The following is a 16,888-nucleotide window of genomic DNA, read 5'->3' as shown; positions in this document are numbered from 1 at the left end:
TCCGCTTTTGATTTTTTGTGTTGCTGTTGTCTGTTTATTTACTGCTATCAATATGGACATAATACATGTCTTTGATCTAAGATATAGAGTCCTTTATCCATTTGGCTCGATCAGAATATACTTGATACATGCCATTTTTCCTCATCTGGAAATCCAAATATGGTAGGATGTGTGTTGCTTTACCATCTGAGCAAACTTTGCACGCATGGCTATGTGAAACTACAATTTGTTGTGTTTTTACCAAATGGCTACAAGATGGCGCTATGCAATTTATTTCCTTCACACATAGAAGCTGACCCATTAAAAGGTTATGAGCCAGGAGTGTCTTGGGCTGGATGATGTCACAGGATATCCTGAATACAGGGACCCCGTTTACTCTTTAAAAGACCAAGCTATGCTGTGTCATGCTACCCTGAGGAAGCTCTTGTGTAAGGTGGGTGATGACCCCCCACACCCGCAGTCTCATCTGCACAATGTGGATGACCATCCCCTGTTACCCAATCTTCCAACCGATTTGGTCCTGTACTACGAGGCAACCATTCCAATCATCTGACCAGTGGCATGCCAGCTTTTGAGTGACACCTATTGAACACCAGCACACCCTGACTGGCACAGGCATCTGTCAGAAGTCCACTTCCCAAGGGAGCCCTGACAAGCCCTTGACCTAGGCATCCAGCTGCACCGGTGACCATAAGTACCCTCCATGAGAACAGACTTCTTAACTTGGGTGTCTCCCACAGTCTATGGGGATTTACTGCACGTGGCTACTCGTCACAATTGTTAACTGGACCGTGCCTGTAACCTACATGGTGGCTGACACGGGCATGTCATTTTCATGCTGACTCGCCACAACTGTTTAGGCATGCTCAGGCACCATTCAGGCTGTAGAAATTTTCCACTACTAGATTGTATATAGACTTCATGCTGCCATTTCTGCTGGTCACCACCGGCCTGCTGCTCTGACCGACACTATTGTCTCCACTCAGAGCACTTTGTGATTCCCTATATAAGAACATTTGAACTGTCAGTATTGGGTGACTAAACAAGCACTCTTGGTATCTGTGGATCCTCCATGGCTAGCATATGAGAAAATCTCTGTTGCCCCTGTTCTGACACCATCAGAGGATGCCTACTGGGAACTATTTATTTGTTTGAAGCTCTAACTGTATTATTTTTGTGTCCATTATGGGTAACATAGTGAACCTGGATGTTACCCACTGATTTGTATGGCCATGCTTGGGCTAATGCAATTATAGGGTATTTTTCCAGGATCTCACTTCTGACCCTTAGTATTAATTATTACATGTTAATACAGTTTTTCTGCCAACTCATTAGTGCGGGTTGCGGATGAGACCCTGGGGTTGTTTTAATGACAATGTTGTCAGTTTTATTTCTTGTTGTATCACGACCTTTTTGCACATGATTTTCGTATCTTAATTGTTAATAAAAATATTTGAGGAGAGATGACGGTTTGGCCCCTGCATAGAAAATAGTGGGTTTTTCCAACCTTTTTACTGTATATGCAGTAAACGCAATGAAAATAACTTTCCGCAATGGAGGAGTAGAAGAGGGGGTGGGTCTATGTCAGAAGCTTTTTCTTTTCAATTTAGTTCAGAGACCTGAAACTATTAACCACTGCTGTCTGGAATTTCAGTAACATGTTAAAGTTAGCTTGATATTTTAGGTTTAGATCTGCTTTTGCCATGCATCTGCTATGTGGTGTATTCCCATGCCGTTTTTATCAATGATCTTTTATGTGTATTGCCAGGCCGACAATTCATTATAGCTGCGAGTACTTTTAAATTACTTTTTTTCCTTTAAAAATGTCATTTTGCTGTCAGACTGTTCTAAACATGGGAAACATGCACCACTTTACAGGCATACTATAGACAACCCCCAGGTACAAAATTTAAGGGGAATATTACAATTTTATTGTTTCACTTTAAGCATTGTTAAAATCACTGCTCCTGAAAAAATGGCAGTTTTTAAAACTGTTTTTGCCTTGGTACATGTCCCCTGAGGCAGGAGCCAGGTCCCCAAACACTTTTTAACGAACTTTTATGTGTATTGCCGGGACCGACAATTCATTATAGCCGCAAGTAGTTTTAAATGACTTTTTTCCTTTAGAAATGTCATTTTGCTGTCAGACTGTTCTAAACATGGGAAACATGCACCAGTTTACAGGCATACTATATACACCCCCCAGATACTAAATTTATAGGAATATTACACTTTTATTGTTTCACTTTAAGCATTATTAAAATCACTGCTCCGGAAAAAACGGACGTTTGTAAAACTTTTTTTTGCGTTGATACATGTCCCCTGGGACAGGACCCGGGTCCCCAAACACTTTTTATGACAATAACTTGCATATTAACTTTTAAAATTAGCACTTTTGATTTCTCCCATAGACTTTTAAAGGGTGTTCTGCAGCTTTCGAATTTGCCGCGAACACCCCAAATTTTCGCTATTCTGCGAACGGGCAAACAGCCAATGTTCGAGTCGAACTCAGGTTCGACCCGAACATAAAGCCCATCCCTACTCTCCATGTTTCAGAACTAGAAGGGTTAATGTAATTTCTTTTTACAAAAACAAAATTGTAAAAAAATAAAGAACACACTGATATCATTGCTCATATTTAGCCTAAATCTAAATATGGACAATATGGACAATAATGTCACAGTGAACTCCATACTAGAGTTCCCTGAGCATTTAAAACTGTGCTTAGCACTGCACATTTGACATTTGATTATAATGGCCATTTATTGCTCAAGTTGCGCAAGTAAATAATTACAAATTTCGCTCCAGATGGTACAGGGACCCCCTTTCCCTACATAGGATGTTCCCATCCATGCCAGCCACTTGTTGGAGATGTGGCTCAGCAGAAGGGAATTACTTACAAATCTGGTGGGAATGCAGCTGGATTCAACCCTTTTGGTCCCACGTTTTTACTTCTATAATAAAATATACAAGGAATTCTTAACACCTACCCCAAAAGTAGTACTTACGTCTATGCTTCCAGGCTCAGTGGCATCTCAAAAGCAAAGCTTGTTACGCTTCTTCCTTTCAGCAGCCTGACAAGCAAGTCCATTGTTTTGAAAAACAGATACCTCTCCTTCCTTAACTTTGTGGGTTTCTACCATCAATGATATTATGCGGATGGAGGAAATGCTAGCGCTGGATAATGACACATTTCAGAAGTTCTCCCTCATCCCTGGTGATGTCACACGCCAACGCCGGTGCCGCCGCCCACGCTGCCTTCCATCCAGTGCATACCTGGGGCAACAAGGAAGAATGCTGGCCTCTCCCTGTCACACTGTAGCTTCACACATGTAGACCCTGGACGCCTGATATTGATCCACCGGGATGTCTTAGCATTAACAGATTAGCTTGTTTTTCTGCTCCTTATGTGAGTGACCCCTTGTCTGTGTGAACTTGTGTCACATTAAATATTACACTTAGAGGCGCTTTCATGCTTTTTGTTTCTCTTCTTCTGTCACAGAGTTGGCTTCACTCTCAGAAGAGCATTGCCCTTAGTGTTTTGTTCCCTCATTTGGTGCTTGCCCTCCCGACAGGATATAGACTTTCACACACAAACTTTTTATGGACTTTTTATGTATTATTTTTCAGACTATTACATTATTTTACATTTTAATCCTATGCGTTTGCATTTTTTTCTCTTTGTATTTAATTTTTTTGTGAATGCAGAACAAGGGATACTATGTACCCTTACTCATTCAACTGGGAGAGGCAGATATTTTATGGGACATATCAATTATTCTATAGAGGGCTTCTGGATTCCAATAAGTCTCTCCCTTCAACAGATGACTACATATTTTTGGAGGGTACAGTATGTAAGGATGAGGTCCCACACAACCCCCACACAATGTTTTCTAACAAAAAATAATAAAAAAGGTGGGGTCCCTCTGAAAAGTTTATAAAAGACCCCTATCAGGGTATGCAGGAAAGGGGGCGGTGAGTGTGCAAAAAATTCTTAAACCATACCAGGCCACATGCCCATAACATTGAGAGAGTACCTTGCAAGGGTATGACAATGCTAACCCTCTTTGAAAGGCACCTTGTCCCTGTGTTGATGGAAACAAGGGCCTCACCCCCCCCCCATTGGATGCATTAAGCAGATGAGGGGGTCTGTGGGGGGAACTCACTGGAATCTGTAAGTCCCCTATCAAATTAGTAGGCTTAAAAATTTCCCCTCATACATAAATGGGTACAGGGTGCACTGTACCCCTTGTTACTTATTCACAATTTTTTTTTAAATGTAAGTAAAAGTAACCACACAATGAAAAAAATGTTAAAAATGTTAACCCGCTGCCATTACAACCCATTGAACAATGATGCTGCCTTGCTCCTACTCCCATTGCAAAGGCCAGATCCCTTTTAGCTTCTAAAAGTAAACAAGACTGTGGGGATCCTTGCTGATATTATTAATGAAATACAGCCATGACCATACTTGATCAATGACATAATTTATGATCCTCACTGACTTGTTAGGAACAGAAGATGGCAGCAATTTGGGCCAATTTGTTTGTCTGTTCCCTCAACTGTGAACAGACTGGGCTTGGGTTAAACTCATGTTTGATCCACACTCAAAGCTCATTCCTCTTCACAAACAGTAAACATTTAATGCAACATAAATGTTTCATCAGTATTTCTCTGTGATGCTTAGCATATTTAAAAAATGTAGGTTGCTAATAATACTTTCTAAGCCAGTAAAATCATTGGAATGTATTGTACTTACGGTTGACAAAGCTTAATGAGGTCTTGGTCCGTCGTGCCCGGTGGAAGTCCTCTAATATATAGGTTTGTTTTACTCAACTGCTCCGTACTGCTGTTGCTGCTGTTGTTACTACTGTTTGTGCTGGGGCTGGGGGGAGCCATGGGGTGAGGAGCTGGGGCATAAGACTGCTGCAAATATGAAAAGAATGTGATATTAAAATGACAATGATCAAAATAGGTAGTCATATTTACTGATTAGAATTTCTTTTTACTAGAGGAAAAATTAAAGGTAATTTCCTCACCCCCCCAAAAAAATAAGACAAGCAAATGAGATAGATAGATAGATAGATAGATAGATAGATAGATAGATAGATAGATAGATAGATAGATAGATAGATAGATAGATAGATAGATAGATAGATAGATAGATAGATAGATAGATAAATTAGAAAAAGAAAGAAACAGAAAGACAAAGGATATATTGTACAAAATTTCAAAATTTTAAATGGGTTCCTAATTTGTTAGCTTTTTACTTTAAAGTTACTTTAAAGATACTAAGTGGGCAGGTACTGTACTGTATATACAGTATTCTTTAATTCTTTCATTGTTACTTTTAAAAATGCACATTTTTGCAACTTTGGAAGCCTGCATGAATGACTATACAAAAATGTATATTTTTATTATTGTATTCCCTCTCTGATGTTAAAAGGTAAAAAGATATACACAGTAAGTCTCTTCAACAAAAACCTCCTGTTCGCAGTTCATATTAAAACAGTTGTAGTTGTACATTAACAATCAGCCCTTGAGCTTCAGTTATGTGACTTTGCCTAGAATGAGACATCATAAGCTTGCTGTGGGCAGGAGGAAGCCTTTTCTCAGTCTCTTTTCTTCTTAGGTCTTGTTTACATTGGCTTCATTAGACAACATTTGATGAATGGTTTTCTAGTTTTAGGAATGTTCACACAATTACTTTATAATTTTGAGGAATTGGGTTAGTATATGTAGGAGTATACAGAGGGTATTCTCAATAAAAACAATATTCTATGAACACCAGGCTGTCTTTAAGGCAGGACAAAAAGGGAAGCTGCCTTGAACCCCATCATTGTTGTGGGGCCCAAAGCAGTTGCCTCAAACTTGTCAACTATCACAGTTTAAATTGAAGTTTTAGTCTCGTGCTGTGTCCCGATATCTCAGTGTGAAGTTCTGTTACAAATGCTGCCCAGCTCTGCCCTACTGCCGTGTACAGATGACTCACCTGCAGACCCTGTGTTTACATGTAAATAACCTTCATTGATATGTAAATAGCGGGGACATTAATATGTAGATATTCGTGGAACGACGGCACTGATATGTAAACAGAGCAGCATTCATATGTAGATCACGCCCCCTGAGGTCATATACACCATTACTTCTGCTGAATGCTGCCCACTGGGGAGGTAAAGGGGCATGCTTGCAACTGTGGTCATTAAGCCTAACAACAACCTGTTATGCAGGTAAGCAAAATTGGAGGTAGAACCCTGTTTTAAAATAACATGGTGCATCAGTACCATGAACTTTGGTGCATGTGAATATGCATATCTCAACAGATGCGTGAGGGGGGCATTAACAATTAATGGCACTGCTGTGTATCTGCTAAAGGGCAGCACGTTTCTGTGGTGTCAGGAAAGTGATTTTGTATGCGTTCCCAACAGGCACGAGTATGAACGCAGGCTAAATGTATCTCATTACATTGGGGCTTGGTGTACAATCCTTTCATTCACACTGGCCAGTGTGAAGGTCCCCCTTACATTGGTGGTCAGTGTAAATCCCCCCAATACATTGGTGGTTACTGCAAATGCTCCTATTACATTAGTGGTCAGTGTAAATCCCCATTACATTGGTGGCCAGTGTAGAAACTCCTCTTTATATTGGTGATCGGTAAAAAATCCAACTTGCATTTGTGGTCATTTTCGAATCTTCCTTTACATTGGTGGTCCATGTAGAAGCCCCCTTTAAAATGGTGGTGAGTTTAAATCCCCCTTATATTGGTGGCCAGTGTAAAAATCCCCCTTTATTGGTTGTTGATGTAAAATCCCCCATTATATTCGTTGTCAGTGTACATTTCCCTTTACATTGGTGGTAACTGCAGAATTGCCCTTACACTGGTGATCAGTGTAAATACCCTTTACATTGGTGGTCATTGTAGAAGCGTCACCTTACATTGGTGGTCAGTACAAATCTCTTTGACAATGGTTGTCAGAGTACAGTAAATCCCCCATATATGGAGGTCATTGTATATTCCCCCGTACACAGGATGGTGTAAATGCTCCTATTACATTGATGTCAGTGTAGAAATTCCTCTTTATATTGGTGGGTGGAAAAAATCCCCCATTACATGGTGGTCAGAGCAAATTCCCCCCTCGCATTGGTGGTAAGTGTAAATCGCCCCCCACATTGGTGGTCATTGTAAATTCCCCATTACATTGGTGGTCGTTGTAGAATCCTTCACTATATATTTTCCAAAGATTTCCAGCTTTCCTCTACATGATTCATAATTTGCCACAGTGTACTGCCACCTAACTAATCCCATCGCCCACCACGGCCACTGATCCCATCAACCCCCCAGCATTGCCACTGATCCCAGGAGTCCTAGGATCTCTATTGACAATAAGCAAAGAAAACAATAATGTTATTGCATACATTTTACTGTTATCCCTTCTAATAAAAAATAAACAGTATGTTACAATAAAGTAGGAAAGGGGTGGATTTAGTTTGGACTAAGGGCCAGTTCACACTAAAATGCTCTGCAGGAAAGACATGTTACATGTGCGTTTCGCACAACTCTTTCAAAATGCACTGAAATGTCTGACAAAGGAGTCGCACATGCGCCAAAATGCATTAGCACCCACCGCGCAATAGGTCTGACGAAGGAGCCGCGCATGCTACAAAAAACGTTACTGCCCACCACCCTCAGCCGACGTCCCATTGGCTGTGTGCTTTCCGCCGTGGATCCGGAAACCCGGGCCACCTCATCCTTCTCCTCGCTTTCTCGCTCCTGCATGTCATTGAGGAATCTGACAGCTGCTGGATGACTCTTTCCCCCCCGCATATAAAGGAAAGACGAGTGACCCACATGAAGACTCTGCATTACATGCTTGATTTTACTACAATCTTGTAAGTGTTTTTAATCCCTTTGTGCTCTATAATAAACCTTTTAATATTGCACTTAGAGGCGCCTTTCTTTCTTTATGATCTTCCAGAGCTGCTTCTCCTTCAAAAGTGCTGCCTGAATTGCTATCTCTTCACTGCTACCCAGGACCTGATATCCACCCTCACCAGAACACCCTCATCTCTCTCTCTTCCTGTCTTCCAATCATGTCCCTGCATTGTTACCCCGTGCATTGCGCTTATTGCATAGGAATATTCCATCGCTGTCACCATCAGGAAGCCTGCCCGAACAATGACATGCAACAGCTGCTAGAGTGCATGAATGTTGTCAGGAAGTGGCTGCAAAGAGGCTGGATGAGATTAACAGCATTGAGGTGAAAAAAATAGTAGATAGTGCTTAAATGTCATCCAGTTAGGCTTCAGAAAAATAGTTGCACCCCACTAAGCACTGTGCAAAAAAAAACAAAAAAAAAACCATACATGAACACAGCAATTCTCCTGAAAGACTTTATAACTTTTTTTTCATTAACATAGGTTTCCTTTTTTTAAGTTTAACTTCTATGTTACAAACTATTAATGTATTCCATATGATAGGAATGCTCTTTGCAATAGCTTTGTTAATTGTATTAGCATTTCAGCTAGGAACTACTTCCCACAATACATTGCAGGTTATTTTTCTAAGCTTCCTAGAGACCGAGCATGGAAAGAATTGGCTTTGAGGAGAGGAAAAGGTTCCTGCATTCTGCCATCTGCCTTTCCCAAGAGAGGAAAACAGGTATAATGCATAGGCTTATATGTTCTACAAAAACCAGCTTGACGAAACCTGGCAGCAAAAGCACCAAGGAAAATTCAATAGCTGACATCTGGAGAAATGGTTTTATTTTTTTATTTTTAAACAACTACCACCTGCATTCTGATGATGGTAAAACATTTTCTTCAACTATTTTACTAAATGAATATCAACTATATTAATTATTATTGTTAATTGCAAAAAACAAAAAAAAACAAAAAGCACTATTATGCATATAGGATAAGACAAACAGCAATGTCCAATGTGGGGTAAGTCACATATTGCATCATCTAGTTGACTATGGCTTACTCTAGTGCATGACAAGTTTTATTAAAAAGTAAGTAAAAAAAAAAGAATAAAGGTCTGTCATTAGGAATGTTTCAGATTTGGGGGCCGAGGTTGCAAATGTTTGGTGAAATGGTAAAAATAATACACTGCCTGACCTTGCAACTGTGGTCATCAGGGTTAGAATGGTTACTAATGAGGGCTTTGTTAAGTGCCAGCCCCTCAATAGAAAAGGGTGGGTGTCCAGCAGCCATTTGTAAATGAAGAATTAGTTGCTATATGGTACTATGCAGTGCTGTACTGTGCTAAATACCTGTGGATTGCAGTGTGGTGGGCTACATACAATATTCTTGTCCCCCCTCCCTGTGTTCACAGATCAGAGACCCAACAGTCCTTTTTAGGAATTCAATTTTGCACATGTCATTGCACATGTTGCTGCTGTTTAGCGGCTGATCCCATTAAGCATCTCCCTTAACATTCTCCTGCTGCAACCATTACAACATTTGTGGCCTCTACTGAAAGGGAGGAAAGTCTCACATACAGTGCATCCGGAAAGTATTCAGAGCACTTTACTTTTTCCACATTTTGTTATCTTACAGCCTTATTCCAAAATGGATTACATTCATTATTTCCCTCAAAATTTTACAAGCAATATCCCATAATGACAACGTGAATGAAACTTGTTTGAAATCTTTGCAAATGTTTTAAAACAAAAAAAAAAGAAAAAATCCCATGTACATAAGTATTCATAGCCTTTGTCATGACACTCAAAATTGAGCTTGGGTTCAATCACTGATCATCCGTCATATGTTTCTACAACTTTATTGGAGTCCACCTGTGGTAAATTCAGTTGATTGGACATGATTTGGAAAGGCACACACCTGTCTATATAAGGTCCCACAGTTAACAGTGCATGTCAGAGCACAAACCAAGCCATGAAGTCCAAGGAATTGTCTGTAGACCTCCAAGACAAGGTCCCAATGAGCATAGTTGCCTCCATCATCCATAAATGGAAGAAGTTTGGAACCACCAGGACTCTTCCTAGAGCAGGCTGCCCAGCCAAACTTAGGGATCAGGGAGAAGGGCCTTAGTCAGGGAGATGACCAAGAACTTGATAGTCACGCTGACAGAGCTCCAGTGTTTTTCCCTGGAAAGAAAAGAACCTTCCAGAAGAACAATCATCTCTGCAGCACTCCACAATTTTGGCCTGTATGGTAGATTGGCCAGACAGAAGTCACTCCTCAGTAAAAGGCACATGACAGCCCATCTGGAGTTTGCCAAAACACACCTGAAGGACTCTCAGACCATGAGAAACAAAATTCTATGGTCTGATGAAACAAAGATTGAACACTTGGGCCTGAATGGCAAGCGCCATGTCTGGAGGAAACCAGGCACCACTCATCACCTGGCCAATACCATCACTACAGTGAAGCATGGAGGTGGCAGCATCATGCTCTGGGGATTTCTTTCAGCAGCAGGAACTGGGAGCCTAGTCAGGATTGTACAGTGCAGCAATGTACAGAGACATTCTTAATGAAAACCTGCTCCAGAGCACTCTGGACCTCAGACTGGGGCAAAGATTTATTATCCAACAGGACAACGACCCTAAGCACACAGCCAAGATAACAAAGGTGTGGCTATGGGACAACTCTGTGAATGTCCTTAAGTGGCCCAGCCAGAGCCCAGACTTGAACCCAATTGAACATTTCTGGAGAGATCTGAAAATGGCTGTGCACCAATACACCCCATCCAACCTGATGGAGCTTGAGAGGTCCTGCAAAGAAGAATGAGAGAAACTGCCCAAAAATAGGCGTGCCAAGCTTGTAGCATCATACTCAAAAAGACTTGATGCTGTAATTGGTGCCAAAGGTGCTTCAACAAAGTATTGGGCAAAGGCTTTGAATACTTATGTACATGGGATTTTTTTTTGTTTTTTATTTTTAATAAATTTGCAAAGTTTTCAAACAAACTTCTTTCACTTTTTCATTATAGGGTATTGTTTGTAGAATTTTGAGGAAAATAATGAATTTAATCAATTTTGGAATAGGCTGTAACATAACAAAATGTGGAAAAAGTGAAGCGCTGTGAATACTTTCTGGATGCACTGTAGGGATTTCATAGGTTTAGGATATGCTATATTAAGAAGGGTGAAGTGAAAACTTCCCCATGGTCAGCATATAAGTGCCAGTTTAGCAAAATTGCTGGCTTTTGTTAACTAGGCTAAGTGTATATGTGAATACACTCCAAACGCTATAGAATATTTACACATACACAGTTAGATCTGAGTATTTTGGACAAAAAAGGTAGTTCAAACTGGAGCTGTATCATTTCTTTTGTTTGCTGCAGGGTAAATCCTGTGTTACACCTCAAAGTTTACAGCCAATTCATGTGCTCCAACACTGTAAAGATGACACGTTTTCACAGCTCAACTGCAGCTAAAAAAGTCCAATGTTTGCTAAAGAGTAGAGCTTATAATTCATCTTAGAGTTTGTGGCCTTTTCTGGTGCTCTGAAACTGTAAGGGCTCATTCACACAGCTGGCGGAGGTGGGGGGGGGGTGGGGGTGGTAGAAAGAGGTAGTTGAGCCCTCAGCAGGACTGTGGCAAGCATTAAACCATGTGTCACGTTCACCAGGCAGTATCACCTCTGGATGATACCACAACCTATTTAGGTATATGGAGCAATCTTGCAACTGTCTGCAATGCATGTGATTACACCCTAGTGTAAACCACAGATCGATTTTCAGAGAGGAAACAAAGGTTGACACAGATGTCAGACAATTGTATCACAGCGCAACCATTTTTGTTTGCTGCAGAATAAATAAAGTGTTGCGGCCCAAATCTAGTTATCTGCCATTATACAATATTTGTTACTATTGTTTCTCATTCAATACACTCTAATGTTTATTTCAAGATAAAACCTGTCTCCTTTCTTTCTCTTACATTGCAACTTAACCAAGTTACTTACGTACTGTTGGGCCACTGTATTTATTTTTGGCTGTTGTCTCTCAGATCATACACTCTAATCTATATTTCAGTATAAACCTGCCTCTTTTCTGCATTTTATATTGCAGCTTAACTAAGCTGCTTACATACTGTCCTGCTACTTTACAATATGTGTGGCTATTGTCCCTAAGTTAAGACGGTCACTGTTTACTTCAAGATGAAGTGTGCCTCCTTTCTACTCTTATATTGCTGCCTAACCAAGTTGCTTACATAGCCATTATAGCTATTAACTTTCAGATAATACACACTTATATGTATTTTAAGATAAAACCTGCCTCATCCCTCCCTCTTATACTGCAGCCTAACCACACTGTTTACATGCTGTATAGGTACCTCACTTCTCTCTATTTGCAACCTGTTCAAGTGTTCCCGCACATTGTCTTTCTCCTGGCCAATTTATAATAAACAAATACCTGAAGTCAATATTTTAAATAGTTTAGGAAAAATTGGGAATAGAAGGATGGGAGGAAGTTTGGGAAGTGTGGGATTGTGGTGTTGAAGTTTTTTATGCACTCTGTCATGACATTTCATTAACCACTTGCCATCCGGGCCAATTCTGGCACTCTGCTCCTACATATAAAATCATAATTTTTTTGCTAGAAAATTACTCAGAACCCCCAAACATTATATATGTGTTTTTAGCAGAGACACTAGGGAATAAAATGGCAGTTGTTGCAACTTTTTATGTCACATGGTATTAGCGCAGCAATTTTTGAAACACGTTTATTGAAAAAAAAAAAACTGATTCATGAATAAAAAAAAAAACACTAAAGTTAGTCCAATTTTTTTGTATAATGTGAAAGATGAGGTTACGTTGAGTAAATAGATACCTAATATGTCACACTTTAAGATTGTGCACACTCATGGAATGGCCCCAAACTACAGTACTTAAAAATCTCCATAGGCGACGCTTTATATTTTTTTACAGGTTACCTGTTTAGAGTTAAAGAGGAGGTCTTGGAAGAGAATTGTTGCTCTTGCTCTAACATTTGTAGCGATACCTCTGTCTATACTGTTTACATATATGGGTGCGACATACATATGTGTTCACTTCTGCGCGCGGGCATGCAGGGATGCTGGCACTTTACTTTTTTTTTGTTTATTTTATTTTCATTTTTTTATTTTTACACTTTCTCTTTAATTTTTTTTTTACATTTTTTTTTTGATCACTTGTATTCCTATTACAAGGAATGTAAACATCCCTTGTAATAGGAATAGGGAATGACAGGTCCTATTTATGAAGAGATATGGGGTCAATAAGATCCCAGTTCTCTCCTCCAGGCTGGAAAGTCTGAGATAAAAAAAGAAGATCTCGGCTTTCCAGCCGAGTATACTGTATGGCAGTATTTACAGCTTGGAGGCCGTCATGAGTTCAAACCTGGGCCTCCAAATGTCATAGAGACTGCCAGGGACCATCTGGTCCTTTTTTGGCTCCTCCCCACCTCCCGCCTCCTGTAAGAACAATCAAGCAGCTGAACTGCTGCTATGATTGTTCTTATGCTGCAGGGAATCACCGGCTGAAAAGATTAATACCGGGATGATGCCTGTAGATGCAGGCATCATCCTGGTATAACCACTTCCCACTCCAGGTGGGAAGTGGTTAAACTTTAAAGACAATAGTGTCTTATTTTAGGACAACACAGTGTGTTACAGCAAAAAAATAAATCACCTCGGCAACCCCCCACTCTTTGTCTCACTCTAAATGCCCTTTTCTCCCTCTCGTATCTTCACTCTATCCACTCCAATTGAGTATTATGGCACCTTACTATCTTCTTCTCATTATGTCCCATCTACGTTCGTATGTTAGTAAATTTGCAGTTTACATTAATGCACTGCTTTAACAAATGGTACTTGAAAGATGTTTGTTACCCCCTCTGGACTGCATAGTAGTCTACTTTTGTCTTATAGTTGCAACTGTAATTGCAAATTTTTATAACCATTTGACCTCTGGAAGATTTACCCCCCTTCATGACCAGCCCATTTTTTGCAATACGGTACTGTGTTACCTTAACTAATAATTGCACAGTCATGCGACACTGTACCCAAATAAAATGTATGCTGTTTGTTCCCACAAATAGAGCTTTCTTTTGGTGGTATTTGATTATCACTGCATTTACAAACAAAAAAATACAGACAATTCTGAAAAAAAAAAAAAAACAATAGTTTTTTTTTTGCTTTCTGCTACAAAACACATACAATAAAAAATGTAAAAAAAACAAATGTTTAAATTTAGGTCAATATGTTTTCTACTACATGTTTTTGGTAAAACAATTCTAATAAGCGTGTATTGATTGGTTTACACGAACATTATAGCGTCTACAAACTATAAGATATATTTATGGATTTTGAATTTATTTATTTTTCTTATACTAGGAAGGGTCGCAATCAGCGACTTATAGCCTGACTGTGATATTGCGGTAGACAATCGGACATGAACTGACACTTTTGACACTTTACGAGAATCAGTGCTAAAAAAATGCACTGTCACTGTACTAATGACACTGGCTGGGAAGGGGTTAAAATCTAGATTGATTAACCACTCCAGCCCTGGACCATTTGGCTGCCCAAAGACCAGAGCACTTTCTGCGATTCGGCACTGCGTCGCTTTAACTGACAATTGCGTGGTCGTACGATGTGGCTCCCAAACAAAATTGACGTCCTTTTGGTGGTATTTGATCACCTCTGCGTTTTTTATTTTTTGCGCTATAAACAAAAAATGAGCGACAATTTTGAAAAAAAAGCAATATTTTTTACTTTTTGCTATAATAAATATCCCAAAATTATATAAAAAAAAACTATTTTTTTCCTCAGTTTAGGCCCTATTTGTATTCTTCTACATATTTTTGGTAAAAAAAAATCGCAATAAGCGTATATTGATGGGTTTGTGCAAAAGTTATAGCATCTACAAAATAAGGGATAGTTTTATGTTTTTTTTTTAATATATATTTTTTTAACTAGTAATAGTGGCAATCTGCGATTTTTATCGGGACTACAACATTATGGCGGACATGTCGGACAATTTTGACACATTTTTGGGACCATTGTCATTTTTACAGCGATCCGTGCTATAAAATTGCATTGATTACTGTAAAAATGTCACTGGCAGTGAAGGGGTTAACCACTAGGGGGCAGTGCAGGGGTTAAGTGTGTCCTATTGTGTGTTATAACTGAAGGGGGATGGGACTGTGCAGGGAAGATAACAGATCATATGTTCATACTCTGTATGAACAGACGATCTGTCTGTTCTCCCCTCAGAGAACTGGAAACTGTGTGTTTACACACACAGATCCCGATTTTCCGTGTGCCCTGAGTGATCGCAGGAGCCCGGGGGTGATCGCGACAGCCGGGCACTTGCATCAGCGCCCCCTAGTGGCCGTCTATGGTACCGACGTACCCTGACGGTGATTCGCGCAGCCGAGCCATGTTGCCGCAGTATAACTGCGGTGGCTGGTTGGCATGTGGTTAAAGGGTTAACTCTGTGCCTATCCAGTGTTTGTGTTTACTATGTGTGCTGCTTTTACTAGGGAAAGAGATGGATTCTAGTCCCTGATTTGCAGGAACACAGAATCAATCCCTTTCCTCCTGTCAGAATGGCAATCCGCCTTGTTTACATAGGCAGATCCCCGTTCTGTGTAGTTTACCAACGATAGGCGGGTGTCGGGGGATATCAAATGCTCAGCACACACAGATCGACAGAAGTGGCACGCACATGCCCCCTGCAGACAGAAGTGCAGGATTATGTATATATATATATATATATATATATATATATATATATATATATATATATATATATATATATGATACTGCACAGAGCTGTAGGGCGGTCAGCAAGCGGATAATATGTATAATATGCTGTTGTAATTAAAAACAATGCACAAGGTAACATGAATCACAAAAACTACACTACTAAACTATTATGTCACTGGCCACTTTGTATAAAGTTTAGGGTTTTTTCTTTATTTCAAGAGGAAATCTTCCTTTAACTTTTAGATCTGCTGCAGCTGTAATTTAAAATATAGAAATAATGTCACAAGCATTGTGAAATTACATAATTTCCTGCCTATTCTCCATATGTACACTGTTTCCTACAGTTTGTAATTAGTTGGATAAAGAGCATGGACTGTTTAACCACTTAATCCCCAGAAGGTTTACCCCCCTTCATGACCAGACCATTTTTGCGATACAGCACTGCGCTAATTTAACTGTAAATTTCGCAGTCGTGCGATGCTGTACCCAAATACAATTGGTGTCCTTTTTTTCCCACAAACAGAGCTTTCTTTTGATGGTATTTGATCACCTCTGCATTTTTTATTTTTTGTGCTATAAACAAAAAAACGACCGACAATTTTGAAAAAAAAAAAAAAACAATATTTTTACTTTCTGCTATAAAACATACCAAATAAAAACATGGAAAAATCTATCAATCATCAATTTAGACCAATATGTATTCTGCTACATATTTTTAGTAAAAAAAAATCCCAATAAGCATATATTAATTTGTTTGCACAAAAGTTATCTTGCCTACAAACTATGGGATAGATTTATGGAATTTTTATTTATTTAAATTTTTTTACTAGTAATGGCGGCAATTCATCGATTTTTAGCGGGACTGCGACATTGCAGTGGACAAATCGGACACTAAGTGATACTTTTTGGGGACTAGTGACACCAATACATTGATCAGTGCTAAATGACACTGACAGGGAAGGTGTTAACATCAGGGGCGATCAAAGGGTTAAGTGTGCTCCTATGGAATGCTTTCTAACTGTGTGGGGGATTGCTTAACTGGAGGAAAACAGAGATCTATGTTTTTGCTTAGCAGAAACACAAAATCGCCATCTTCCTCTCTGACAGAACGACGGCTTGCCTTGTTTACATAAACAGACAGCCATTCTGCCTCTCCTGTCAAGGATCAGCTGCTC

The 16,888-nt window shown here is 39.7% G+C and overlaps 1 protein-coding gene across 1 annotated transcript in view; it reads right to left on the bottom strand.

Annotated features, from left to right (window-relative positions):
- RBMS3 (RNA binding motif single stranded interacting protein 3) overlaps positions 1-16,888 on the bottom strand; it is a 1,276,696-nt gene that overhangs the window by 1,026,677 nt on the left and 233,131 nt on the right. Inside the window, exon 2 of the mRNA XM_073630281.1 lies at positions 4,760-4,926. Within this exon, the coding sequence (XP_073486382.1) occupies positions 4,760-4,926 (167 nt within the window). The remainder of the gene's footprint in view (positions 1-4,759; positions 4,927-16,888) is intronic.

The sequence above is a fragment of the Aquarana catesbeiana genome, linkage group LG05 (genome assembly GCF_042186555.1).
Source record: "Aquarana catesbeiana isolate 2022-GZ linkage group LG05, ASM4218655v1, whole genome shotgun sequence".
NCBI lineage: Eukaryota > Metazoa > Chordata > Amphibia > Anura > Ranidae > Aquarana > Aquarana catesbeiana.
This window is presented reverse-complemented; position numbering and strand designations above follow the sequence as displayed.